Here is a 26,858-nt window from a genome sequence, read left to right as displayed (position 1 = left end):
AACACATTCAGTGGTAGTAAATTAAGTCTTGAAAGAGGCCCATGCGTTCTTTGGTGTCATGGGCGTATACCGGCAGAAATACTTAGTGGTCTGAAATAATGTAATGGCATCCTGAGCATCCTGGCATCTAAGCCGCTTAGACCCAAAACAGATACTTTTGCCTGTCTGAAGGATGGTGCATTCGTAAATGTTTTTACGATCACTATGCTCTCACCCTAGTGGAGGAGGTCAGCAGAAATTTTACCCGTTTAAATTAAAATTGGGATGAGGGGTTGGAGGAGGGCAGACACAGTCACACAGGGTTACAGGCAAGCCAGATGGCAGAGAGAGAGAATTCTAGCAACACTCTCGAGTGTTCCTGGAGACAGCGACTTCAAGAATAGATGGGTGTTTGAAAGCAGACCCCGATCAAGGCCTTCCGACCCGGGGTGAGCCCAAGTGAGGACCAACTCTGGGAGGCCCGACCCGGCTCCCGCAGGGGAGAAGTGATGAGACCCGAAAGCCGAGTTTGGTAGAGGTGGCCCGGGTGGGAGCTCACCTCAACTCCCGCATTCAGAACGTCCGCACCGTTTCCCCGGGCTCGCGGGTCCTGCACACGGGGGTTGGGAGGGCCCGGGTTCCAGCCCCGGCGGCGCACCCTCGGGCCGGGGAGCGCGCCCGCCTCGCCCCCGCCCGGCCCCCGCCGTGGGGTCGCCGCGCTCCGGCGCGCGCTCCCCGCCCCCTCTCCCGGGACGCGGGCGGGCGGGCTGGCGGCGACGGCGGCGCAGGGGAAGGGGCGGGCGGGGGCCGCCGGCGCTCTCTCCTCCCACCCGCGCTCCCGCCGCGCCGCGCTCCCCGGCCCCGAGCGAGCTGGCCGGCCCGGCTTCCTCCTCGCAGCCCGCGGCGTCCCCCCGGCGGAGGCGCGCCGCGATGGCAGCGGCCGAGCGGGGCTGAGCCCGCCGCCCGCCCGCAGCCCCCAGGCCCGCGCCGGCCCCAGCCATGGCGAAGCAGTACGATGTGCTGTTCCGGCTGCTGCTGATCGGGGACTCCGGGGTGGGCAAGACCTGCCTGCTGTGCCGCTTCACCGACAACGAGTTCCACTCCTCGCACATCTCCACCATCGGTAAGGGGCGGTGGCCGGAGGGGCACCCCACCCTCCCCACCGCCACAGCTGGCCCGCGTCGTCCCCCCCCCCCGGCCCCCGGCCCCCGGCCCCGGCCCCGGCCCCTGCCCCAGCCCGGGAGAGCTGCCCGCCTCTCCGGCTGGAGGCGTTGGCGCGGGAGGCCAGGACCAGGGGAGAAATCCCGGTGAGGGGCCGCCGCCTAGGGACTTGAGCCGCGGGTCCTGGAGGTGGGGGCGTCCCTGCTGTGGTCCCTGATTAGGGATAGGTTCTCCGGCCTCGCACTGGGGGAGCATGCCCATCGGAGCCGAGACCACCGGGGCGAGTGTAGGCCTGGGTACCCTGAGCTGGGGCAGCGAGAATCCTAGCCACCCAAATGACTTCCCCACACCCCCAGGTGGAGAGGGGGAGGGGAAGTAAAGCCTGTGCTCTGGAAGAGGGGTTCAGGGTGGGGAGCCGCGTCACTGAGGCACTGGGTACGCTCAGTTCAGGGGTGACCCAGTGTGGAGCCAGGAGGGGGAAGACAGGAGGAAGGGAGGGGCCAAAGGGACTGAGTTTCCAGAGCACAGTTGTGAAGGTAAGCCACAAGGTGGGACACCTGGAGGAGGGCAGAGACTCGGTGAGCGTGTTTGCGTGGGAAAGGGACACTTATTAACCAGCTCCAGAAAAACAGCTGGCAAAAGGTTTGTTTTGAAGGAAGCTGAGGAGGATGGGGAAGGTCAGGCCTTACTGTCCACGCCTTGGGTCAGATGGCTGATAGGACCCACCTTCCAGTAAATCGCTTTGAGCTGGCAATGCTGGAGCCTGTGCTTTAGAGGGACAAGATCTCGTGGCTTCCCAGACTGGACTGTGATGCCATCTCTTGTTCTGGGAGGGCGTGGGTGGCCCCCCTCTGAGGGGGGGTTCTCCCCCTTGAGCCCTGAGGGGCCTCCTCCTCTGGGAGGCCTGAGCTGAGGGAATTCCACCACATCTAACAGCTTCCCCCACTGTTGCCCTGGAGGAGCCTCAGCACCGCCCAGGTTCCCCCCACCCCACCGCCCCCAGCACTCAGCTCCCACTCGAGGCTTCCACCCTCCCTCCCAACGCACCTTCCCTGCCAAGAGAGAAGAGGGAGCAGGTAGAGCCAGGAGGGACAGAGACCCGTGGTTAAGAGGCAGTCTGTGTTGTCACATAGACCTGGAGACCTCACTTTGGGACAGTGTGACCTTGAATACCACTTAAGCTTTGGAGCTTGCATTTCTCACCTGTAGAATGGGAATAATAACAGTACTTACCTTGTGAGGTTCTGTAAGGATTAAATGAGATTATGTTTGTAAAAGCACTTAACACAAAGTTGGACACGTGTGAAGCTGGATAAACGCTAGTTATTACTGTTGCCATTGTCTTTGAGCTCCCAGGGTCTCATTCTCTCTTTGCTTCATTATCTTCAAGGGACTTAAGGTGAGAGAACAGACACATCCATTCATACAGGCTACTAGGAATTCTGGAGCTCAGGCTGGGCTGCTGCCTGGTCGTGGGCTATCTCTCTGGGAGGGATGGGCAGGGGACCGGAAGCCAAGGGAGGACTGCATGCCTCTCGGGAAGGCTCAGGGAAGAGGAGGCATTGGGGAAAGGCCTGGGAGCGAGCAGGGGAGGGGCTGAGGAACCAGATGGCATATGGGGACAGGTTGCTGGCTTGAGGACGAAGGGCAGCAGGTTAGCACTTAAGGAAACTTTCAGTGGCTATTTTATGGACGGGCTTGGCGCCAGGAACTGCTGAGGTATCACAGAGGGCTGTGGGCTGCTGCTGGTCCCCAGACTTTGGCTGATGAGCAGTTGTTTGCACCCTGGTGTTCTGCCCACATTTCAAGTCCAAGGAGTGACCTAGGTTTTTTCCCTGGAGCACTTTATTCATCCACCTCATTTCAGAGGCTCTTGGGCTCCTGCTCAGTGTTGTTAGGGGAGCTAGCCTCCCCTAGGAAATGTGTCTCCCTCTCCCACAGACGAATGAGGGAAGCGATGTTTCTGAAATCCCAAGATGGCCCTTCTGAGGCTTGTGTTTTCCTTAAGTCCCATGCCCTCAAATTGCTAACCACCAGCCCTTCTCCTTTTGTCTCTCCCACCTCTTCTCCCTTTTTGGACACCTCCTTCCTGCCAAAGGGGCAAAGGTGCAGTTTCCCCTCACAGGTCACAGGGACGTCCTCAGGGTCCCCCTGGGGCCGACCACTTTAGAGGTGGTGAGTCAGCGAACTGAGTGGGGGTCTCTCAGTAGCACACTCCCCAGCCCATCCCCTCAACGCCCTTGGTGTATTGACCTAAAACCTGAGCAAGGGCTTCCTCTGCTTCTGATGGTTGGGTCCACCTTTTCCCAGGACGCAGAGGACTGTTTAGGAGTTTGGGTTCCATGGGAAAGAAAGAAACCTGTCTTTCTTCCCACTGGCCTTTTCAAATCTGCCCACTGGGCTTCTTGACTGCATTCTATTCGACACTACCTAAGGCACTTGTGATTCTACCTGGTCTTGGGCATGTTTTTCAGTAAGAACTACGACGTAGGGACAGAGCTGGATGGTCAAGGAAAGCTTTCCCTGCAGGGTTCCAGAGAGTGTCCCACAGAGTTGGAAAGGGCAGCCAGAAGGCAAATCAAGGAGCCAAGAAAATGGGTACTACCAATTCATAGTCATTAATTTATCCATTCAGAAAAAAATGCACAGGTGCTGTAGCCGGGCTCAGGGCTGAGACCTGGAGATTGCAAGATGAATAAGACACGTCGTCACCTCTCTCAAGCTGCTCCATGTCTCAGACACATTCTTTTACCATGCTGGACACTGATCTAGGCACCTTTCCCGGAGTGACTTTGGTGAAATGGGGAAAACAAGGCATTTCACTAGTTATTGCCAAGACGAAGTTCAGATCCTTGGATCATGTTGATGTGACCCAGGCTGGCACCTTTGTGACTTACTGTTGATGCCCTTTAGTCTAAGAGCCCGTGACGTTCCGGAGAAGGGCCTGCCAGGAGCAGTGAGGAGACCTCCCAGGTCGGCTGAGGCACTGACTGCCCCTCTTGTTTTTAGTCCGCAGGTAGAGAGGTGGCCGTGGGCTGGATCTGTGCCACGACCCAGCCTTCCCCACGCGGCTGTGCCGACCCGGACGGGGGTCGTGTGCAGGTGGGCAGCCCGTGCCTTAATGGCCTTTGCTGCCTCCTCACCTGTTAAGCTAATTAATTAAGGATTCACTACAAAGCACTGTGCCAGGCATTTTAGCAACCTATTCAGGCCACCTTTTCCTGCACACAGGCAAAAAGAGCTAAGGCCACAACGAGATCTGGAAGCACTTGGTGAAGCACTCCTCACGTGTGGGGGATCAATCAGGATCATTGTTACTGTTCCAGAGCTCTTGGGGGGCGTTACCAGCAGCTAAATAAGGATGTCCGGGTGCAGGAGGCAGCCAGTGACTGGGGAGGGGACCGAGAGTGCTGTTGCTGTGACAAAAGGCTAGAGGAGGCCAGCCAAGAGGAGGCCCCGCTGACTAGAAGTGGCAGGGAAGGCTCTAGAAGGAAGGGAGGCTGAGCGGAGGCCTCGCAGTGTGGGCTGCTTTTCCGTTCCTGGAGGGGAAGGAGCAGATGGGATAACAGGAGCAGAGATGACAGAGGTGGGAATCCAGGGGGCGTTCCTGGGATTCTGGGCAGTCTGGCTAGAACAGAAGGGAGTTTTTAGGGGCAGAGTGAGAACATTCCTCTGTTTCTCTCTCTCTGTCTCCCAGACTCTACTTTAAGGGCGTGAGGGTGAAACCAAATCTTAGTCCTCTTCGTTTTCATCGTCCTGGTATGAGGCCAGGCTCGAGCTTCATACGTGTTGTTGAATTAATGGATGAACGAGGGCAGAGGACATTGAGGGCCTGGCTAAGGAGGTGGGCCTTGGGCCTCCGCAGTGGAATAGAAGGTTCCTGGGCCGGGGAATGACATGGTGACAGCGGCACTTAGGGTCCTGGCTGGGAGTGGGGGTTAAGACCCTCAGCAGGGAGACAGGTCAAGGGCTGCGGTAGCAGCTCAGTTCTTCTCTCTGCCATACACGCCTCCTGTGGCCGCCACACCAAACTCCACAGCGGCCCCAATTCTCCTTTCCCTCCGGAAGTGGAGAGCCGTTCGAACCAGTCAAGCTGGCAACTTCTGAAAGGGCCTCATGTGTCCTGGGCTGCCTGCCCTGGCAGGGAGACCGTGTCCCAGCCTACTGGACATCTACGTGCAGGGGGCCTTTGGTTCCCTTTCTGCACGGTGGCCAGGAATGTCACGTGAGCCACTCACGAAGCTGAAGGAACGCCATCCTTGCTCTTCCTGGAGTACATGTGTCACATGGCCTCCAGACCTTCTTGTTTTAAAGGCCACCTGGGTTCCAAGGTGGCTGCCTGGTGATTTTCTGGTTTGACCGGTTGAACCACCGCTGTAGCTTCAGGGCTGCTTCCTGGGGCTGGCTTTGCTGCTGCCGGATCCCCTTTCTCCGGAAAGTTCAGTCTGAGCTAGCTTGGGCTGCCTGGGGCTAGGGCCTCGGGTGACTGAGGGGCAGGGCCAGAGCCAGGGAAGGCCCCAGGGGCATGGATCCACCTGCTTGGGCACTGGGCGCCGCCCCCCCTGCAGCTTGGGGAGCTGTGCACGCTGCGGGCACAGGGGCGCCTCACTGCAGGAAGGGGAGAAGCCATGGGGAGAATGGAAAGAGAGCAGACTTGCAGGAGATCCCCCATGGCCTTACCCGGCTCTGCCACCCTCAGACGCTTATTAACAGCTCTTTCCTTAGTCTCCACATCTGTAAACTGAGGAGAGTAACAGACTCTTTCTTAAAGGTCCTTGTGAAGATTACAGAGGCTAATGGAGCGCTTGGCCGAGCCCTCAAATGAAATGGTAGCCGCTGTGATTCTATTACTATGACCATTCTTGTTCTTATTATTTGTTATTCCTAGCTCATAAGAAAGTTGTAGAGATTAATATACTGTCAGTAACACGTTTTGAGACCAATCACTCATGCCTCCAGGGATTTGGGCACTATTTACTGAACACCCCCTGCGCTAGGTGCCTGTGAGGAGCCGGGGACCAGCGGTGGACCGACAGGAGTCAGGGCACCAGCTCCCCTCCGGGGGTCCAGGAGTAGACTGCAGGTTTCATGTCCGATTCCGTGCCAGGTCCCCACCCTTGCCCGAGCAGTGCGAGGCTCTGGGACGGGAGGGTGAGGTGGGGAGGAGTGGGGAGACAGGTGGCCTGGGAGGATAGGACAGGGGGCGCTGTCTGGTGTCACCCTGCCTCAGGCCCCCGTTTGGCACACCCCGCGCCCCAAGGATGTGATCCCTGAGAACAGCTCTGAAACCCTCAGACGCTTTTATTTCAGCTGCTCTGCGCACCCGTACCACCTTCCCGGCCTTCCCGGCTCCCCACAGCCGCCCCCCCCACCGCCCCCCGGGCTTGGAGGGCCCAGATTCCTGCCCCTTCCCCGCTCCCATTCTCCTCCTGTTCTCCTCCCATCCTCCCCCGCTCCCCAGACATCTTGGTGATGAGCTTTATAGCACAAAAGTCGATATTTGGCCATTACCCTTCTACCCTGATTGCCAGTTCTTCTCAGAGGGCCTTCTTCTGTAATCTAATATTTGTGCCCGTTTCCTTGTAAAACTGCCAATTTTCTGCACAGGCGTGTGACCTCTCCTTGGCTCTCCTGCCTGGGCAGTGTGCTTTGTCGGGGGCCACGGAGCTTCCTGGACATTTCATTCCTCCCACTGAGGAAGAGAGGATTCATCATCAGCCTGGTTTTATAACAGGGGAAACAAAGGCCCCAAGAACACTGATGGCTCACATCTTGCATGCAAGTGGCCCAAACTTGAACCACTTCCTCTGCAGTTTCTCCAGACCAGCTTGGGGCATGCCCTTGCTCATCCCAGAAGACCCTTCCACAGGCTGCCAAGCAAACTTCTCTCCAGTGCACCGAGGGCTCTGGGACGGAGGGACATTTGTGCCTCTGCTGTCGGCCAAGTCTGCCTCCTTGACATGACCCACTGGGGAACTGTCAGGGGCTAGGATTGGGGAGTCTGGCTGGGGGACCTTGGAGGGTGAGATCTGAGTGTTGCCCTCCCATATTACTATTTTGAGAACATATTTACTGAGAACTCAGTGACTGGGGCCCCATAATCTGTAGAGAAGGCTGACAGTTGGCTTCAAAATGTGGGTCATCCCCCGATCACTCTCAAAAGTTTTTCTCACTGATCTTTTCTCCTGGGATGTACTGACTTCATTCATTCACTCATTTATTCTCTCACTCACCCACACATCCATTTTTTCTTTCCTTTATTCCATTTTATTGAATAATATGTATTATTATATCCGCCTTCTGCCAGGCAATGGGAAAGTGAAATAAGTAAGAGGCTATTTTGCCCTCTGGGAGCTCATAGTGCAGACAGTGGGGAAGTCAGGCATCCAAACAGACAAGCAGAGCAGTATGCAAAAGCAACGTCAGGACGCCTGGGAATCACAGAGAGGTGATAAACTCCTCCTGGGTTGGTTGGTGAAGGCTTCACAGAAGAAGTGGCATTGGGGTGGTTCCTCAGGGGGCAAAGGGTGGGGGAGGAGGTGCTGTGGAGAACACCTCATAATTTGGGGCTTCTACTCTTCTGCCTGGCTGGGCCAGTTGGTAGTGGCGGGCCATGGTCGTACCAGCTTTTGTTCAACTAGATCCTTGCTAAGAGTTAGCTTTGTTGGCTCTGTGTGAAGGCAGACACATCTGGAGGCCCTGCCCCCTACAAGACGCTTGCTCCTGAGGCTCCCAACCCCAGTCTTTTTCTCTGGGGACCTTCTACTGCCTGTCAACGTGGCCCTGCCTAGGAAGAGGCTCAGGAGGAGGGCGGAAGGGTGAGTGGTCAGTAGCTTGGCAGGTCTTGGCTGCCTCGGTGGTGCCCACTCAGGAGCAGGCTCAGGGAGGCAAGGCCCAGGTCAGGGGTCTGCCAGAGGGGAGCAGGCCAGGGTTAGCTGGAGTACATGGCATGTGTCCCAGAGGCCCTATGTAGGTTTGTGCACGTGGCAGTGGGAAGGGAACTGGCTTGCCCTGAGTACCTACTCAGTGTACCTACTATGTGCACAGGAACAGATGTGCTTTACATATATGAGCCATTCAATATAGAGATCCCATCATAAAGTGGGGAGCAAGGAGTCCCCAAGTTGGCCCCAAGTTTGAGAAGTTTCTTGGTACATTCTTCAGGTTAGATCCTCCAAACAAGTGTATGTGTATGTGTGTATGTATATGTATATATGTAGGTGTATGTGTATATGTATATGTATGTGTACATGTAGGTGTATGTGTGTATGTAGGTGTATGTGTACATGTAGGTGTATGTGTACATATATATGTAGGTGTATGTATATACGTAGGTGTATGTGTACATGTAGGTGTCTGTATATGTGTAGGTGTAGGTGTGTAAGTATGTGTATTTATATGTGTATATGTAGGTGTATGTGTATATATGTAGGTGTATGTGTACATGTAGGTGTATATGTAGGTGTAGGTGTACATGTATATGTATGTGTATATGTAGGTGTATATGTATGTGTACATGTAGGTGTATGTGTACATGTAGGTGTATGTGTATATGTAGGTGTATATGTAGGTATATTTGTATGTGTATATGTAGGTGTATATGTATGTGTACATGTAGGTGTATGTGTACATGTAGGTGTATGTGTATATGTAGGTGTATGTGTAGGTGTAGGTTTATATGTATGTGTATATGTATATGTAGGTGTATGTGTATATGTATGTATATTTGTATATGTATGTGTATTTGTATGTGTATATGTATGTGTATGTGTATATGTATATGTCGGTGTATATGTATGTGTATGTGTATATGTATATGTCGGTGTATATGTATGTGTATGTGTAGGTGTATATGTAGGTGTATATGTATATGTAGGTGTAGGTGTATATGCAGGTATATGTGTATATGTAGGTGTATGTGTATATGTAGGTGTATGTGTATATGTAGGCGTAGGTGTGTATGTATGTGTATGTGTGTATATGTGTGTGTGTGCGTGTGCACACATGAGGCTGGATCCCTCTGAGATCCCAGAGAAGGGAAGGGTCTTGCTGTGCTTCTCCCCCCACCCCCCTTGCCCCCCCCCCGCCCCAGGCTTTATAACAAAGGAAAGAGTAATGTGGATCCCTCTTCCTTTTCTCTTCTGAGGAACTTCAATTTTGACTGAAATATATTCCTGCCTGAGGGATATTTGCTGTTTTTCCTGCCTGGGGCCCTTGTCTCTCAGATCTTTGTGATAGCACCTTCTTGTCACTCAGGTCTCAGCTCAGATGTCACCTACTTTAAAAGGTCTTCGCTGACCAGCCAATCTAAAGCAGCTTTCACATGGCTCTCCTCAGTCTCTGTTCCATTATTCTGCTTTTGCCCCTTAACATCACTCTGAAAGTATTGATTAATTTGCTTATTATCTGTCCACCCTACTAGAATGGAAGCTCTCTGAAGACAAGGATCTTTCTGTATTCTTCATGGCTGTGCCTTCTAGTACCTAGCTCAGTTCCTGGCACATCGTAGGCATTCAATAACAGCGTGTTTGAATGAAGGCATAAATGAATGAATGAATGCACGCATGCATTTTCCTCGAGGACTTTTGCTCTTCCCGAGGGCAGCTGCAGCTAGTACTGGTGTCTTGGAACTCAGAGACAACGAGAAACTCACTATGCTACCCGTGTGTTTGGGACTGAGAAGAGGGGGAGAATTCTGCAAAGGGCAAGCAGTTTCCAGTAGCGTCTAGCTCTTCTGCTCAGATACATGTCCTATGGGGAAGCTCAGACATAGCAGGCAGCCAGAAAGCATGAGCGGGGTACTCTTTGATGAATGCAGGGATGAGGGGGCCAGGGCTTAGACTAAGGTCAGTATTGCCTGTCGCTCAGAGTCACTGGGGGTGTTAGACAATTCCCATCAGCTCAGCCCGGCTGCTGGAGTGACTTCCAGGACCACTCCACTGCCAGGGGCTCTGGAGTGGGAAGCACCTAGGGCTCAGGCACTGGGGACAAGCATTCCTTCCAGCCTCATGGGACTCCGTGTTCGACTGGAAAATCCTTCTCCGTGATAATAGCCCCTGGGTTTCTGGGCCCTGGGTTTCCAAAGACTGGCCCTTCAAGATTTTATTGCAGGTGGTAATCTCTAGAGTTGTCCTGGTCCCCATGTCACCTCTGATCACATTGAGAGAGAGAGAGTGTGTGTGTGTGCATGCTTTTGTTTGCATCTTAAAAAAGAAAGGAGGGTTAGAGTATCACTCTGAAATCTGCAGTCTTTCTTGTGGGTGGCATCCAAATCAGAGCCACTGACTCAGGGTCCTGGAGGTTAAAACACGGCCTTGGAGCTCGAGGATCAGGATTCTGTCTGCCAAACACCAGGGCTGCTGCTTTTACTGCTGCCTCCCACCCCTCCCAGAGCGAGCGGGTGCAAATGCTGACTAATGCATTTGCTGAGAGAACCTGGTGCCTCTTCTCCCCAGAGCGAGGCCAGTGTGAGGGACAGTCAGTCTGCAAGTGGCTAAGAGGAGGGAGTCAGGTGGCAGCGTGCAGCCCAGCAGAGAGTGAGGCGGTTGTCCCCGGACAGAAGGAAGAGGAACACAGCAAGTAGCAGGTTTGGGGCAACGACGCTCTCCCCTCTCCGCGCGCCTACGTGGTAGGAGGGACTTTGGTGTGCCGGGAGCCTTTGTCTTGAATCTTCTCATGAGATTTGTCTCTTAGCTCACCTTCTGTATTGTTCTTGTCTCCCTTCTTCCCCTCATCTGTCCCTCAGTTAGGGGGATGATGGTGTCATTTGTCTCTTGGTGTTACGGGTTTTCTCCCCTGCCGAGAGAAGTGGGTTTTGAAATGGGGATCACTCTGATGCCTTGTTTGGGGTGGCATCTCCCCACAGGGTCTGCCTTTCCCCAAAGCTTGTTTTGGGGTTGCTCAGGGTGACCTCTTTGGAGGTGACCTCCTGCCACAGCCCGCGTGAGCCCCACATGTCCAGCACATGCTGGTTGCCTGCCAGCAAGGGGCAGGGGGCCTTCCTGGGCCCTGGGCTTGGTAACTGGAGCCAGCACAGCTCCAGGGATCAGGTGTCTGCCTTGAGTTTCAGGTGTATTAAGTTGTTCTTGTTGTGGTGTCTCATTGCTAATGAAAAGGCTCGAGTCTCCCTGCTGGTCCTTTGGGCTGTGGTTGATCACAGTGATAACATTTGGCACCCAGAAAGAAACTTATTTCCACTTGAAACATGTAGCACTTGGCAGACAGGCAAGCTGGCACCTGACGTTAACCCATTAGGTGCTGGCCTGCCAGTGGGCACACCCGAACGTTGCCAGAACTTTGTAGGAAGGGGGACATCTGGGCTCCACGGTGGGTGGCATTATCTCTTTTTGTTGGAACACTGTGGCTGAGCGCTGGCCCCTTGTGTCACCTCCCTGCCCTCCTCCCCCTCTCCCTCCCCAGTGTGAGCCCCTCCTCCTTCCCAGAGCTCTGTCTGTCTGTGCCCCGCACTGTGACCCTGGGCTGCCTGACCTCCTCATCCCCTCAGGAGCTGACAGCTTCTTCAGCTAACATTTCATAAAACTCTGTGTGTCGGGCCCTGTGTCATGGGCTTTGCACCTTCTCCCACAACTGGGATTGTCATTCCCGTTTTACAGGTGAAGAAACAGCCAAGAGGGGGTAAGAAGACCCCACGGGCAATGCGTGGGAAAGGCGGGATCGGAAGCGAACTCTGACCACACGGTTGTGTTCTTACCGCCCGTGCCACTCCTCCATGCTCCCCAGGGCTCTCTCTGGAGGCACACGGTGATGGGAAGGGCTGTTCTTTCCCCCTGAATGTGCCCCGTTCCCTTCTTCCCAGTCGTCTCAGCCCCTCACCGCCAGACTGAGGGCGCGGTAAGGGAGCTGCGGTGTTACCGCCCCCGGTGAGCCATCCCCGCTGTCCTGTGCCTCTGTCCTGCTCCAGCCCCCAGGACCCGCAGGCCAACCTTGCCCCCGCCTCCTGCTCTCTGACAGCGGCCCCGTCACCGCGCTCCACGCTCTGCTCGCGGCCTCATGGTCTCCGGGGGGTGGCTGCTGGAGAGGCAGAGGCTGTCCGCACCGAGCCAGGAAGAGCCAGAGGCCGCCAGTGCAGCGAGGGCAGCGCGTCCACAGTCCTAGCGGGAGGCACTGGCGCTGAGGAGCTTTCCTTGCCGATGCCTGTGAGGCGTTCATGTGGCAGGACGCACGTCCCTGCACCCGGGCCACGGGCGCCCACCCTCCTCGTGCTCTGGGCCCGGCGCTCTGCTGGGTTGGAGGCAGAGCTTTTCAAAACAAAAAATATTGTCAAATACAAAATATACTCTCTGGCCCTTAGCTACTTTACACCTGGTTGGGGCTAGAAGACAAAAACTAGGAGGCAGCAACAAGCAGGGAATTTGGGGGTGTTTCCCTCCCAGCCCCAAAGTTGAAACCCCTTGCCCGCCGGCCTTGGTGCAGCTGGGCAGACACAGGCTGTGGATCTTCAGGCAATCCCGAGGTGCCTTCGGGCTTCCCTAGGGAAGGCAGGTGTGCTCTGAGGATAGCCAGGGGCTGGAAGGTGGGGTCTGTGCCAGGATCCAGCGCCCCCAGCCCCCACTCTGGCCACCGTGTTCTGTCTTTCGGCACCTGTGCTTCTCTGCACGTCTGCCTCATGTTCTTCTTGTTACCAGCTGACCAATCCCCTCAGCACCGTCTGGAGGGGGCTGGTCTGATCGGCTTAGCTAGATCCCCTTGCCCATGTTGGCCAGGTCCCCTTGGGGGTCCCCAGCAAGCCCACTGATGGACCAGCCTTCTGTGGTCAGATATCCACCTCTGGTCCAGTTAGGAGCTGCTTTGCCACAGAGAACACACTGTACCCAGCCCTGCTTCCCTGAGCAGCTTTGCGCCCGGCAGTTGCAGCCGGAAGAGACACCATGACTGGCACATCCAAGGTGCTGAGAAAAATGGTGAGCGGCCCACTGTGCTTTCAGTACTTGGTTGGCAGAGGGCCCCCTCTTCCTGACTTTCTCCGCCAGGGCCCCCCGTGTCCTCAGGAATGTCTGCTGGAGCGGTGTGGAGGCGGTGAGGCTGTTTCTTCACACCACAGTGTTCCCTGTGCCTGGGGACAGTGATGTGGCTCTGTGCAGGGTGATGCATCCGGGCTGAGTGCAGTCGTGACCTGTCTCAGAGAGCCAGGGGTCCCCTGAAACTAGCCTATGGTGGGCTTGCTCCCCCAGTGCCCAGGGCCTCGCTTCTAGATGCCTTATCAGAGCAGAACAGGTATGGGGCATGCCAGGGCGCGACAGGAAAGGCGGTAAGATCCCGCAGCCGCTGGTCGAGGGAGCGGCACCCACATGGCTGTCAGGAGGCCAGTCCTCCTCTGGTTCTGGCTCAGCCACTGGGTGTGGGAGCAGGAGGGAGTTGCCCGGCCTCCCTGTGCCTCCGGTGGTTGTCACCACTCTTCCCTGCTTCACAGGGCTGGCACGAGGACGGAGGCCTCTGGATTCCTTAGCTGAGGGGTGCGAGGCAAGTATAATTAAGAGGATCATAGATTGGGTGTGGTTCTGCCTCGAGATGGGCTAGACAGTGCTTCTCAAACTAGTCTGGGTGGACCTGGAGAGTGGCTTTTCTGACACGCTCCCTGATGATGTTGATGCCACCGGTCCCTGGACCCGCAAGGGCGTTCGGGTAACCCTTTCCACAGCCAAGGTTCTCTGGGTTGGTTTGCCTGGCCGCTCGCTGGGAAGCGGTTATTCAGCAGAGGGAAGGTAGGAAGGAGAGGAGTGCTTCCTACTGTGCACAGGTGCTTCACATCCATGGCCTAATCCACATCACACAACAGCCCCAAGGAGGCCAGTGGTATTCTCAGTCCACAGGAAGAAAACTGAGGCTCAGAGAAGTTGAAAGTTGCCCAAAGTCACACAGCAAGTGCCAGAATCTGGATTCAGACCCAGGTCTTTCTGATTCCAAGGCTGACGGATAGCTCTTTCACTATATCATAGCTCAAACTTTCTTCTAAAAATCCCCTGCCACCCTGTTAAAAATATAGGTCTCTGGCCCTTGCCCTCAGATTCTGATTCAGTGGGTCTAGGCCAGTCAAGGTAGCAGCATTTAAAAAACAATCAGCCCAGGGGATTCTAAAGCTGAGCACCTGCAAAGCACGCTGGGAGAATGGCGGGAGAATGGGAGCGCGCCCATGCCGCCTCAGCTGGCACTTCCGGTGCAAAGCTTCAGCCCACATCTCAAACTGCAGCATGCATTAGAATCACCTGGAGAGCTTGTTAAAATGCAGATTCCCGGGCCCCGCCCCCAGAGTTTCTGATTCCATCGGTCTGAGGTGGGACTCAAGAATTTGCATTTCTACCAATCCCCGGCTGATGTTGATGCTGCAGGTCGGGGGACCACACTTTGAGAACCACTGTCTAGAAGCTGCATCTTAACACAGTCCCCGAGTGGTCTGCGTGCACTTTGGCGTTTGAGGAGGGCTACCCTGGAGGAGCCGGAGGGAGAACACACAGGGGTTGGAGGTGGGGGGAGAGTATCTCTCCTCCTCAGCAGAAAGGGGCCGGACCGTTAGGACGAGCACCCAGAGGGGGCTGATGAGGAGCTGAGAGCTGAGGCTTGAGAAGGATAGAGGTCTCTTCCCCAAGGAAGGTGGAGAGAACAGAGGCCCACTCTGAGGAAGTGAGGTGGGCCTCAGGACCGGCTTCATCAGGCAGCATTCGGCTCACCCCTGGAGCGTGGAGAAGGAGTCCTGTTGAGTGAGTGGCCCTGAGGAGGGGGGCGCACGAGGGCTGAGGCCTTCAGCGAGGGGACGGTGGCTGTGGGGAGGGGTATGGGCACTCCCTTATAAACGGGGCACCAGCAGCTACAAGGGCCCCACTGAGGTGAGAACGCAGGAGTCTGTGGGTGACCATCCAGGCCAGCATCTTGACTGACCTGCAGTGCTCAACAGCAGGAGAAGACTAACAGCCACACAGATGGAGGGGCCACGGGTGGGCAAAGGCATGGTGGGCTGTGGACTGGTAGGTGGACACAGTGGGAGATCCAGGCTATGGGACCAGGGAGGGTAGAAAGAATAGAGTCCACTAGAAGATCACTGGGCTGTTCATCTTTTTTTTATTAGAGAAAAGTGGGGGCGCCTGGGTGGCTCAGTCGTTATGCGTCTGCCTTCGGCTCAGGTCATACATAATCTTGGGGTCCTGGGATCGAGCCCTGCATCGGGCTCCCTGCTCCATGGGGAGTCTGGTTCTCCCTCTGCCTCTGCTGCCTCCACTGCTTGTGTGCGCTCTCTCTCTCTCTGTCAAATAAATAAATAAAATCTTAAAAAAAAAAAAGGTGGGTGGGAGAAAGAAAATCCCTCAAAAGGCCTAGACTTACCCTGTTTCTTGCTTCGTACCTGTGAATAGCCAAAATGGAAGCACTTTCTTCAAGCTCCACAGATTTTACTGGGTGGTCAGGAAGACCTAAGTTGTGAGAGGATGGGTGTGGGGGTGCTGTGGGCCCCCCAAATCCCTCAGCCTCAGTCCCTGGCCACACCGGTAAGAAGTGAGGGAAGCAGGAGAAGGAATCCAAGCCCAGCGCTCACTCCCAGGGTAGCTGCCTCTTCCAACACCTGCTTACATTCTGCGGTGGAGTCCCCTAGTGCTGGGAGCTCCTCCCTGGCTGAGCCTCAGGACCTACAGAGAAATCAGCATAGATAAGTCTCCGTGTCTCATTAATACACAGCTCTCATTGCCCTGAGAAGCAGTGCTGGGGGTAGCACGGGCTCTGGGACCTAACAGGCCTGTGTTCGAATCTCTGCCACCTGCTGTGCTGACCTTGGGTTAGTTATCTTACCTCTCTGGGCCTTTGTCTCCCTCCCACTCAGCTCTGTAAGGTCAGGGATCCTATGTCCTTTCTACCACTCTGCACCTAGTCCTGTGCAGGGCACATAGTAAGTTCCCATAGAAGTGTATGGAATAAAGGGAAGGTAGAACCTTCTGTCTCCCTCCCTGCCACCTTGTGACCTCTCTGCATAAGGCACTGTCCTGGACCAGGCCTGCTGGACTAGTATGATAATGAGCTAGGTTGATTGTAAGATGAACCAAATTGCTGGTTCTCACTGTCCATGAAAGAACAAGAATTTCCTGATTCCCTTCTATGCCAGGGAGGGCAAGAAGCAAATTCTTGACAACTGTCTGTCTGAGGAGAGGGTGAGCACGCCCCTGCCCCCACCAGGGCCCGGTGCTCCCCACCCTCGCTTTCTCAGCACACTCAGAAGAATGGTGGCCAGACATTGCCCATTTGGAAGAGTGCAGCTCAACAGCTATGAGTCAGCTCGGGCAGGCGGAAAATGATTCCTGTCTGAGCACCCTGGCCCAGTTTGGGTTGCCCGTTCGGAATCTTTCTCTCCCCTCCGGTTAAACGATGGTTGGTCCTGACAGGGAGAGGGAAGAGCCTGAATTGGATCCGTCTGTATTTGTGGAAGCCAGAGAAGGGGAGAAGCACCCCCAGTGGTGAAGAACTAATGCTGAGGGGGACAGTGGGGTGGTGGGGACTCTGGTACCTGGGGGGGGGCCCTTTGGGGCTGGGCCGTGCAGCCTGGTGACTACGTCCATCTGGAACTCTGCCTTGACTGTGTTCTCCACCTGAAAACGGGTTAATGCTGCCCATTCCTGACCTGTCTCCAGGGAGTACACTGAGACTTAAGCTTAATTAAGCTACTCGATAGAGCTCCTGCCTCACTGGGCACAGTGCCCGGGCACAGTTGGAGCTGGGAAGAGGCGTGGTGATGAAAATGTCTCCCCTCCTCTCTGTCATCACTCAGATTCAAGCTTGTCTGCTGCAGCTGCTGCTGACTCGTCCTGCAAGTTTCCCCAAATACGTTTCTGCCTTGGGCCGCTTTACCAAATGCCTTATGTTTCCTGGGTCTTGCAGCAGCTGAGTTCCTTGAGCCTTGGGCCCATGAGCCTGAGAAGCCTGTCTGTCCTCCCCTTTCTCCCCCAGCAGCATGCTGCATCACTGCCTGGTCCTCCGGTCGCTGGTCGTCACTTACAAGCACCCACAGCAGACCAGGACTGTACTAGGGTATAGTGGTAACTGGCAGTCAACGGAGTGTCTGCCAGGTCCTGGGCCCTGTATCTCATCTGGTCTTCTTATCCACCCTCTGAAATGATTGGTGATGTCCCCATTTTGCAGATGAGGAAGTGGAGGCTCAGAGAAGCAAGGTGCCCGAAGTCATAGCTATGACCAAAGTGGCAAGAGTCAGGATTCAAGCTCAGGCCTGGCTTCAAAGCCCATCTCCTTCTAAATAAAGGAGTACAGTGCCTCCTCCAGTAAGTGGGGGCTAGTTAACAGCAGAGCCACCAGGCCTTCTTGGTGGGCCTCTGCTAGGGTCCCTGCGCCTTCCCCACATTCACGACAGCACCACATCCCCTCCTGGTTATTAATAAGGCAGAGAAAGAAAAAAAAAAAAAAAAGACAAAACAGGCCAACTAGGTAGGTTGCTATTCCTAGGGGTTTGAGTTCCAGGGGGAGATAAATAAATACCCGCAGTTCCCTCCAGAAGTGTAAATAGGAAGACCTCACACTGAGGAGAGGGAGACACATCTGGGGGTTGAGTGAGGCAGTAGATGGAGTGGATTCCCCCGTACTCACTCTGCCCTCCTCCTGTACCCGCTCCCCCTCCCACCCCTGCCCTTTACTGGCGGCAGCTCTCAGGCCAAGGAGGAAGGGAAGCCCCCTTCAAAGCCCCAGATACTTCCTTAGGGTCAATCTTTGGCTCAAGAAGGCCTTTACCTCATGCCATCTTTCTGCCGTATTAAGCCACAGGGAATCCCTTCCAGTACGAGCGCCCTGGGCCTTTACTATTCAGTCTCAGTGGTACTGTTCCTAACCTCCTTGCTGTCTTCCTTTCCCCAGGCGTGGATTTTAAGATGAAGACCATAGAGGTAGATGGCATCAAAGTACGAATACAGATCTGGTGAGTCGGGGAGGAGGAGAGACATGGGGCTGCTCCCCTGGCCACCACTGCCATGTGTGAAAATCCCGAGGCTGCATCTGGGATAACAGGCCGCCTCTTCTACCGAGAGAAGCAGATGTCTCAAAGCCCATCTCATGCTCCTATGAGCCTTAATCTCTTTTTCTTAGGAAACTGCATGGGATTGGCCACAAGTCACCCAAAGGCAGGAATTAGAAGGAATTGGCAAACTACCGAGTGTGGGTTTGTTTTAGGATGAGACTTTGCCCCTGGGCCATGCCACAGTGCATGGGAGGGAGAGTCACACCCCACACTGAGGGTGGACCCTGGGGAGAGATCCCCAGGACGGCATGGTACACTTCCCACCAGTAGCCACAGGGGGCCGCTGTGGCTCTCTGGCCTGAGGTTTCTGCAAGCGCAGCCTTCGCCAGCCTTTGGAGCTGCTTCCAGTTTGGAGAATGCTATGGGCGTTGCCTTGAGAGGCCCCAGGGGCCCCACAGGGACGGGAGGTGGAGCAGTCCAACCTGTCTGAACACAATGGCCCAATTCTAAAGAGAGTTGCCCAAGGCCCAGTTTTGTTTGGGGCTCCTGGCCCTGATAGAGTTGACAAGGCCCCCGTAAGCCCTGTCAGCACCAGATAATCAGGCCTCTCTCCTGCAGAGTCGGGTATGTTCAGACCCCTTTGGGGATCAAAGCTCCTGATTTTTCACACTGTAGCTCCCCAGTCTTTCCTGCAAGGGCACAGGGTCTCCCAGCTCCTGTTCACCCCTTCCCCTCTGGCTCCATGGTCCCTGCTCTTCTGATGGCCTGGCTTTCTACGGCAGGGACACAGCGGGGCAGGAGAGATATCAGACCATCACAAAGCAGTACTACCGACGGGCCCAGGTGAGCCACCATTTTCAGGGTTGGAGGTGGGACGCTGGCATCCACACTCCCAGCTCTGGGCGTTTGAGATATTTGTGCCACCAACTCCCAGAATCGGGCCCTCGGAGTGCCTGCTGGGGAGGGCCGCCATCACGCACTCATCAGTTACTCTCTGAGCACACACCGCAGGCAAGTCCCCCAGCCTCATCCCCACCCTCCACCCTGGGCCAAAGACCCCAGTCCGAAGATTTGGTGCCTTCCTACCTCAGAGAGTTCTGTGATAGGCCTAGGGCACAATAGCTTTGGGGGTATGAGAGAGAAGGAGAAGTTTCTGGGTGCCGAAGGATCCTCATTATGCTAAGCAGGGAGAAGGGAGAGTGGGACCCAGCATTTAAGGTACCACACCTGCTTCTGGACCCATGCCTGTACACTGTCTCTGTGTGCAACTACCTCCCCCATCTCTCTCTCCTTCTCTCTCTCTCAGGGAATATTTTTAGTCTACGACATTAGCAGCGAGCGCTCTTACCAGCACATCATGAAGTGGGTCAGTGATGTGGATGAGGTAGGAGATGCTGCCTCACCGTTGGGGGTGGGGGAAGGGGGCCTCAGAGGGGAAGGCGAAGTGAGGGCCAGATGGGAAGGGCCGAAGCTCTCGGGGTTGGTGAGCAAACACTCCCAGGAGACCTTGCCTTTCCCAGCCCTGGATGAAGACCTCTGGGTGAGTAAGACATGGGGAAGAAGCCCAAGCTGCCACGCCATCCATGCCCTGCGCCCAGCCAGGCCTCCATGGCTGCTTCTTCCTTGGAAATAAGTTAGGTCAGAACCTACCCTGTGACCGTTGTCCTTCCTGAAATCTCAGGAGCAGGAGGAATCGTGAGACTGGGGTTCTAGTCCTGGCTCTGGAGCCTTGGGCAAGCCATATGAATTTGCGGAGTCCCCAGTTTTTCACCTGTAGAATGAGGGGGTGGACTTAAGTGCAACGTCCTTGCCAGTTCAGATACCAGCTATCTAACCCCAGGAAGTACCAGGAATAGCCAGAGTGTCTCCCACCCTAAGCTGTCCCCGTGACAGCCCTCTGGGCCCCCTGGGGTTAGCCTCGCGCCTGCACCCAGTCAGCCTGCTCTGTCCCTAGGGCTCTGGATCTTGGTGCTGGTGTGGAGGCCAGAAGCCTGTATGGTGGAGGCCGGCGGGGGGGGGGGGGGGGGGAAACGCAGCCCTCACTGGGGGTTCTGCCTGTCCTCTGTCCCCAGTATGCACCAGAAGGTGTCCAGAAGATCCTTATAGGGAATAAGGCTGATGAAGAGCAGAAGCGGCAGGTGGGAAGGGAGCAAGGGCAGCAGGTAAGTGGAGCAAGCTGGCCTTGCCCGTCGCTCACGTCTCCTGCGGCCAGGGCCAGTCCTGAGAGCTGGGACCCAGGATTCTGTCCCCGTCCTCAGGCACCCTGCACCTCCCACAGTTCCCCGAGGCTCCGGGCCAGTTGCCATCCTTGAGAGTTTGCTTTCTGTCCTTTGGGACAGTGATTTGGGGCCCATCCTAAAACAAAGACCTCTCGGGCAGCCCCTCTCCCAACTCTAAGGGCCCCAGAGAAGGATTATCCTCTGCTTAAGAGGTCATTCCAGTGTCTGTGGGGAGGAAGGGCTCCGAGTCGCTGGCTTCCCCAGCAGCATCCTGGCACGGCTGCTATCTACAGGTACCCCACCCCTGTCCTGATACTGGGAAGGGGTAGGGAGGAAAAGCTCACGGTCGGAGAAGCCACGGAGAAGGGAGGGTAGCAAGGTGGTGCCGAGGGACCCAGCCCTCCCAGAGGCCAGAAGGATGGATACCATGGAGACGGGAGTCATCCACCCACTCTGAGGGCCTCAAGAGCTTTTTTCTCCCTCTTTCTGTCCATAGCGCTTAAAATAAAATGGATTTTTTGGTATACAAAAATGATGCAGGATCACTGAAAAATCTGAAAGTAGAGGCAAACCCTACTAGAATAAACCCTCCTAGAATAGTATTTATCGAGCACTGTATGGATGGCCGGCACTAAGCAAATGCTTTTGAGACGCATGACCTCTTTCAGTCATTCCGTGACTTTGGTTGATAGACACCCTCATCCCCCTTTAACAGATGGCAGCGCCGGGCTTAGAGTCAGTGTCTTGTCCAAGGTCGTCCGGCTGCTGAGTGGCGGCACTGGCCTCTTAAGGCTGGGTCTCTTTGACCCCAAAGCCCGGGTTTGTCATTAATTCCACATCCTGCACAAGATTGGGGGATCTTTGCCTCCCAATGTATGTGTGTGCGCCGGGAGGTGGCTGGGGGTGCGGGTGGGGCTTTGTGGAGTGTCCTCTCCTTCTCGGCTGGCCTGTGTCTTGGAAGGAGCTCCCGCCTGGTCTGAGAAGTGACAGCTCAGCATGGGCCGTGAGGGCTGTGGCACAAGTGTGTGCCAGATGCTGTGGGCACCTCCCTTCCCTCACTGACTCCCTTTCAGGAATGTTCTTTTCTTGCAGCTGGCTAAGGAGTATGGCATGGACTTCTATGAAACAAGTGCCTGCACCAACCTCAACATTAAAGAGGTGAGAGCCCCGAAGCCCCGCAGCCCTGCCTCTGTGGCCCAGTCCCGAGGAGTGGCACGGAGCGGGGAGGCGGCGGGTCAGAGGACGAGCCCCCCACCCCGCCCCCCGGGGCAGCCACCGGGCTGCAGGGGGAAGAGGAGGCAGCACCCCACTCACCCGCCGCCCTTGGTTTCCCAGTCTTTCACGCGGCTGACGGAGCTGGTGCTGCAGGCCCACAGGAAGGAGCTGGATGGTCTCCGGACACGCGCCAGCAACGAGTTGGCATTGGCCGAGCTGGAGGAGGAAGAGGGCAAACCTGAGGGCCCAGCGAACTCTTCGAAAGCCTGCTGGTGCTGAGGGTCCTGCGTGGAGCACCCACCGATCCCCCTCCCCTCGGGAGGCCTGTGGCAGACAGGGAGTCCAGGCTTTGCCCTGCTTCTCCTCTCACTCGGGTGACCCTGTGGAATACCAGTAGCTGCTACTCCCCTGCCTGGCCCTGAGAGCAGCCCCGCTGTCATCTCAGAACAGCCTCTGCCCCCGCCCTCCAGCCTGGAGGGGCTCCCTCCTGCCTGTTTGCCCGCCACAGGCCTGCCACGAGCCCCCCCCGGTATGCTGCGGGCGCGGCCTCACCGCCCCAGGCGCCCGGACAGTGGCCCCGTCTGGAGTGAGGCCACCCCAAGGTTCCTTCTTTCTCAGTGCATCCTGTCTCCTCGCTGCTTTTCCTCTCTTCCCCCCACCTCTCTTTCTCGTCCCCTTCCCCCTTCCAGTGTGTTCTGTATCAAAGCCCCTCACACCTCTTTCCCTCACCGTACTGCTGTGTGGCTGCCGGGGCAGCTTCTTCCTTTCCTTTCTTCCTAACCCTGTCCAAGGGAATGGACTCAGGCTCATGGGGATGTTCCACACTCTTCTCCTGGGAGAACCCCCCCACCCTGCTTTGTGAAGGGGCCAAAGCCTACGGGGTGCTTCTTCCTATCTTCCCCACCCCACCGCCCCTTCCCGTGCTGTGGGCCTGCCTCACCAGTGATCGGGGAAAATGGACCATCAAGGTAGGAAGGAAACACCAAACTGGTGGTTCTCAAGACTGGGGCTGTCCCACCTTTCCCTGCCTGCCCCCCGAGTCCCCCCCTCCCAGCTTTGGCCTTGCTTGGCCGCCTGCCCACCTGCTTCTTGCGGAAAGTGAGCTCAGAAGCAGGTGCTTCAGAAAAGAAAAACAAAATGTCGAGAGGAGGCAGGGATAAAGGTCACCTCCATTCTCTACCTCCCGTGCAGTGTGTACACAGTTTCTCTCCACCTGGGCTCCTGCGTTTAAAGATGTGTACCAAGGCCCCAGGGCACTGCAGGAAAGGCAAGGAAGGAAAGAGGGGGCGAGGCCAGTGATGTTGATGCTGACGAGCCAACCACGCACCCCAGAAAGGGGAGTGTTTGGACCTGAAGTACTAGCCCCTGTGTATCAGGTGAAAGTGAGGGAGAGGAGGCCAGAGGGGGATAGGCGGCAACTTCCATTTCTGTGTAAGAAGGGCGTTTCCCCACGGCCCCTCGGCACGTGAGAGGGGATGTAGCCACTGAACCCAGCCTTCCGTGCTCAAGGTTTTCCCGAGACTCAAAGTCTGTGGGAGAAGGGCAGGGGCTTCCTGGGGAGAGAGAAGGCAGGCCCCGGCTAGAAATGCTTGGTGCTGTTCTCTTCAGCCTTCTAGACGAAGTGCCCATCTTGCCCCTCTAGCTCCCTGAAGAGGAGCCACCTGCACTGTGGCTGCAGGGGGAGGGAAGTGGACTCCTTCCTCCAGAGCTCTTTGTTCAGGAAGAAGTTTCTTTAAGCCCACATGGCCCAAAGGTGGCTTGAAGGAGGCGCTTTAAAGAAGGGGCAAGTCAGTGACGGGCCCTAGTGGGGTTCTTCCCCACCTTCCCAGGGTTGGAGGCTCCTTCTTAAGCTACATATTAGCTGCATCACATGGCTCGGGCTGGAGCTAAAACAGGGACTTGAGCACTGAACATTCACCGACGAAGGGCCGAAGTCCAGGGCCCACGTGTGTGAAGGATTAAGAGCCCTGCTTCCTTATTCCTCAAGAAAAAAAAAAAAAAGGTGGGGAAGAAATCACCAAGCCTTTCCTCCTGACTCTTAGAGTAGGAGAGGGTAGCTCAGGATGTAGGACCAGGGATAGGCTAACATAGTGGAAGGAAGAGGAGGGCAGGGATAGTTATAAATTGTTAGCTGATGAGAAACTTAGATAGCAGACTCTTTTGGATGAAGTCATGATATGGCTGGGATGCTTCCTTGAGGACTGACTCCTCGGGTGTCAAGACACAGCATCACACCAGGGGTGGGGCGACGGTAACGCCAGCCCTCGGGGTGCCGGCAGCCAGGGGCTTCAGAGAGCAGATGTTTTGCTGGGCACTGGCTCCAACCTGTGGACCCATATCGCAGTGTTCCCTGAAGGTCAGGCAGAACATGTGTCTTTCTCTTCCAGCCCCCTCGGGACAGAGGGACTAATTTTTACTATACCTAGGGGTTCTGGAAGGGAAAACACAGAGTGGAGATTTTATGAACCAATGAGCCCCATCCACCAGGGCCACAGCTGGGGAGAGGTATGGGAGCAGCAGGGTTGGAGCTTTAGGGTCAGCTACGCCCACCGGGTATTGGAGTCAGCCTCTCACCCCTAAACTTCTCCAGTCCGGGAGGTGGCCTGGGATCTGGCCTTAGGCCCAGACTGTTGAGCAGGCGCTCCTGCCTGTTTACTCCTCACCACCTCTGCACCTGCTGTCTTGAGACTCAGCACAGCCCCAGGCATTCCACATGCTCCCAGGCCCCCACCATCTCCCTGTGATGGGTGAACTTCGTGTACCGTGTCTTGGGTCCAATATATGAATTGTGAGCAGGGTTCATCTATTTTAAACACAGATGTTTACAAAATAAAAAATATTTCAAACCACAGGTGTGGCTGCCTATATGAGCTCCTAGGAGGAGTTCTCACTTGGACCTTGAGAGTTAAGGAGGGAGGGAGAGGCAGTGCTGGGAGAAGAGGCTCCAGAACCTTATAAAGCAACAGCAGAAGGATGACAATGGAAGCAGCAAAGCGTCATCCTCCTTACTGTACCTTTCCCAACACCACCTGCAGGGGAGCCCCAGCAAAGCCCCCAGTGCTCTGCGGTGGGCCTACAAGTGCAGAAAGAAGCCTGTGTCGCTGGGAGAATGCTGAATACCTATGTCTGAGGGAGTCTGTAAAGCCAAGAAGGTTGTCCTCTATGTGGGATGGAACAGGAACGGGTCTCCCTGAAGTCATGAGGAGGGATTAAATCTTTCAGAAGTTTGTCCTAGCCCCGTGATCAGGTACTCCAGGGAAGCAAGGCAGACTGTAATCTCAGGGGCCTGGGGGATGCCGAATACTATACTTTGGGGCACAGAGTTGATGGAAGAGGCAGAAAATGGAAGTCAGGATAAAGGAAGGAGTCAAACAAGATGGGGCAATGGTAGCCTAAGATCTTAACCTGCACTTTACAGTTTATGGAGAACTTGCAATACTTTACCTCTTCCACCCTAACACTCATATCTGTGTGAGATAAGGAGGGTGATTACACAAATTCGGCTGGCAAGGAAATGTGCCTAAGGGCCTCAAGTAACAGTGGCAGGGTCATGGCCAGAAACATCAGAACTGAAATCTCTGGAGGGAAAAGCTTTAGCGTCCGTACTTTAAAAAAAAAAATCTCCATAAGCAATTCTCCTTTGTAGCAAGAGTTGAGAACCACCTACCTAGACTTTCTGCCTATTAAGCCAGTGCAGTTTCCAGAACAACTGTCCCTGTGGAAAACCGCGGGAATCCCATACCTGTTAGTGCATGTCCAAAGTAATAAGCTTCTGGGAAGTGGGCTAGTTTGAGGTCAAGTTGGAGACAGAGGTATTTTAAGAGAGCCCATCAGTTTTTTTCAATCGTGAAAGGCGAGAGCCTGCATCACAGAGGGTCCTAAGTTGTTCTTAGAGAAAAGGGATGGTGTGGCCCTGAGGAAGAGGGAACCCCCACTTGGTCCCCCAGCTCAGGAACTTCCATGGTCTTCCTGGACAGAGGCCCCAGAAGGGCAGCCAATAAGAGGTGTCCAGATGCCTGAGAGTCCTGGGGAAGCTCTCAGCATGCAGGTGAGTCTGGCAAGTTCGCGGTGAAGTTCAGCCCACTGTCAGGGCCAAGTTCTTCTGACTCAGTGGCCTGGTAGGGACATTTATTGGCTGTTTCTAGGAACTCTACCCAGTCCAATCAGGGGGACACACTTCATTTGCATTTCCCACCACCTCTTTTAATGGCCAAAGATTCTATTCACTCTCAAGTAATGGAGGCTTGTTTTGAGGGAGCGGCCAGTGGGGACATGGGTTCCCATGCTATGAACATAGCATGCTATGAACAGCCACAGAACAGGCCACAAAAGACAGAAAAGCTGGGCACTCTCTGGTGAGTAGTTCCTCCATCTTCTCAGCAAATCAGATTTTTCAATACCAGCTGCTCCCAAGCCTTGCTTATTCTTTGTTCTAGAAGACAGTTCCCAGTGGACTCGAACCTGTGAAAACACTCTCTAGTAAACAGTTGCATTGTTATAACACCAAAAATCCCCAAGCCAGGTCAAGCCTGATTGCCAGTCTTCCTAATGGAGAAATTCTGCCTTTTTTTTTTTTTTTTTAAATCGGATTTATCGAGCTGGTGGTGTTTGGAATAATGAAGTGAAGCACTAGGCCTTTCCTTAGGTCCTCAGATGTCCCGCAGTACGTTCCATGGCTGGTGCTGAAAACCTGGGCAGCTCGGCTGGGTTTAGAACCATGGCAGCTTTGACTCCCTGCACACTGCCTTCGGGGGGGCGGGGCGGGGCGCGGAATGAGCAGCACAAGCCTGCTGGGAGAAGTCTCTGGGACGGAGCCTTTGTCTGAGAGGAGGCAGGTGTAGCTCAGGCCCTGGGAGTTACTCCCCTGCTCTGTGACTCCTCACCATCACCCCGTCCCCGACTGACGGCATCCTCCTGAGCCTGTGGAGGCAGAGTGGAGGACCCATAGTATTGGAGTCTGTGCCATGCAAGGGCACCTTGGGGGGCAAGGGCAAAGGTGCTCTCCAGAAGAAGTAATATCACTTACCGAAAGACTGTTCACGACAAACTTCATCTCTGCAGCCTGGGGCACGCTGAGCCACTGAAAGCCATTATTTCTAGAAAAATCACACTGTCCTCCTAAGGATCCCTTTGATTGTATACTTGTGGAAAACAACAGCCAAAGAAAACTCTGTGCACAGTCATATGTATATTTCGGTTATGGTCTGAGTTAAGGGGACATGCCCCCCGATTCTCTTCCTCATCCTCCAGATCTTGGCAGACCCTGACCTCTCAATGGCACAGATCAGAGCTTGGCCTTCAGCCAACAATACACGTTTGTGCCAAGT

The 26,858-nt window shown here is 55.2% G+C and overlaps 1 protein-coding gene and 1 long non-coding RNA gene across 4 annotated transcripts; one reads left to right on the top strand and one right to left on the bottom strand.

Moving 5' to 3' along the window:
- The first annotated feature begins 781 nt into the window (after positions 1-781).
- Positions 782-21,810, top strand: RAB15 (RAB15, member RAS oncogene family). 2 transcript variants are annotated; one of them, XM_025869888.2, is made up of 7 exons: positions 782-1,102; positions 17,998-18,058; positions 18,880-18,940; positions 19,404-19,481; positions 20,170-20,259; positions 21,409-21,474; positions 21,652-21,810. In XM_025869888.2, exons 1-7 carry the CDS (start codon positions 979-981, stop codon positions 21,808-21,810), a joined length of 639 nt encoding a protein of 212 aa, XP_025725673.1. In that variant the 5' UTR covers positions 782-978. The 2 variants fall into 2 exon arrangements, with proteins under 2 accessions (XP_025725673.1, XP_073751453.1); XM_073895352.1 differs by lacking the exon at positions 782-1,102 and adding an exon at positions 10,647-10,726.
- LOC141373254 (uncharacterized) lies at positions 15,202-26,534 on the bottom strand. 2 transcript variants are annotated; one of them, XR_012379017.1, is made up of 5 exons: positions 21,631-26,534; positions 19,748-19,868; positions 16,332-16,513; positions 15,475-15,773; positions 15,202-15,394 (listed from the first exon to the last, which is right to left on the bottom strand). It is a non-coding gene; the product is annotated as an uncharacterized lncRNA (long non-coding RNA). The 2 variants fall into 2 exon arrangements; XR_012379018.1 differs by having other exon boundaries at positions 15,494-15,773.
- Positions 26,535-26,858: the final 324 nt, after the last annotated feature.

The sequence above is a fragment of the Callorhinus ursinus genome, unplaced genomic scaffold (genome assembly GCF_003265705.2).
Source record: "Callorhinus ursinus isolate GAN/ISIS: 27379988/994484 unplaced genomic scaffold, GSC_fseal_2.0 scaffold8, whole genome shotgun sequence".
In the NCBI taxonomy this organism is placed as follows: domain Eukaryota; kingdom Metazoa; phylum Chordata; class Mammalia; order Carnivora; family Otariidae; genus Callorhinus; species Callorhinus ursinus.
This window is presented reverse-complemented; position numbering and strand designations above follow the sequence as displayed.

What these genes read in the sequence shown, in the direction of transcription:
- RAB15 (XM_025869888.2), top strand. Translation starts at nt 979, where the DNA reads ATGGCGAAGCAGTACGATGTGCTGTTCCGGCTGCTGCTGATCGGGGAC. An exon ending in GAAGGGAGCAAGGGCAGCAG is followed by an intron (nt 20,260 to 21,408) that starts GTAAGTGGAGCA and finishes CTTTTCTTGCAG; the next exon opens with CTGGCTAAGGAGTATGGCAT. An exon ending in CCAACCTCAACATTAAAGAG is followed by an intron (nt 21,475 to 21,651) that starts GTGAGAGCCCCG and finishes TTGGTTTCCCAG; the next exon opens with TCTTTCACGCGGCTGACGGA.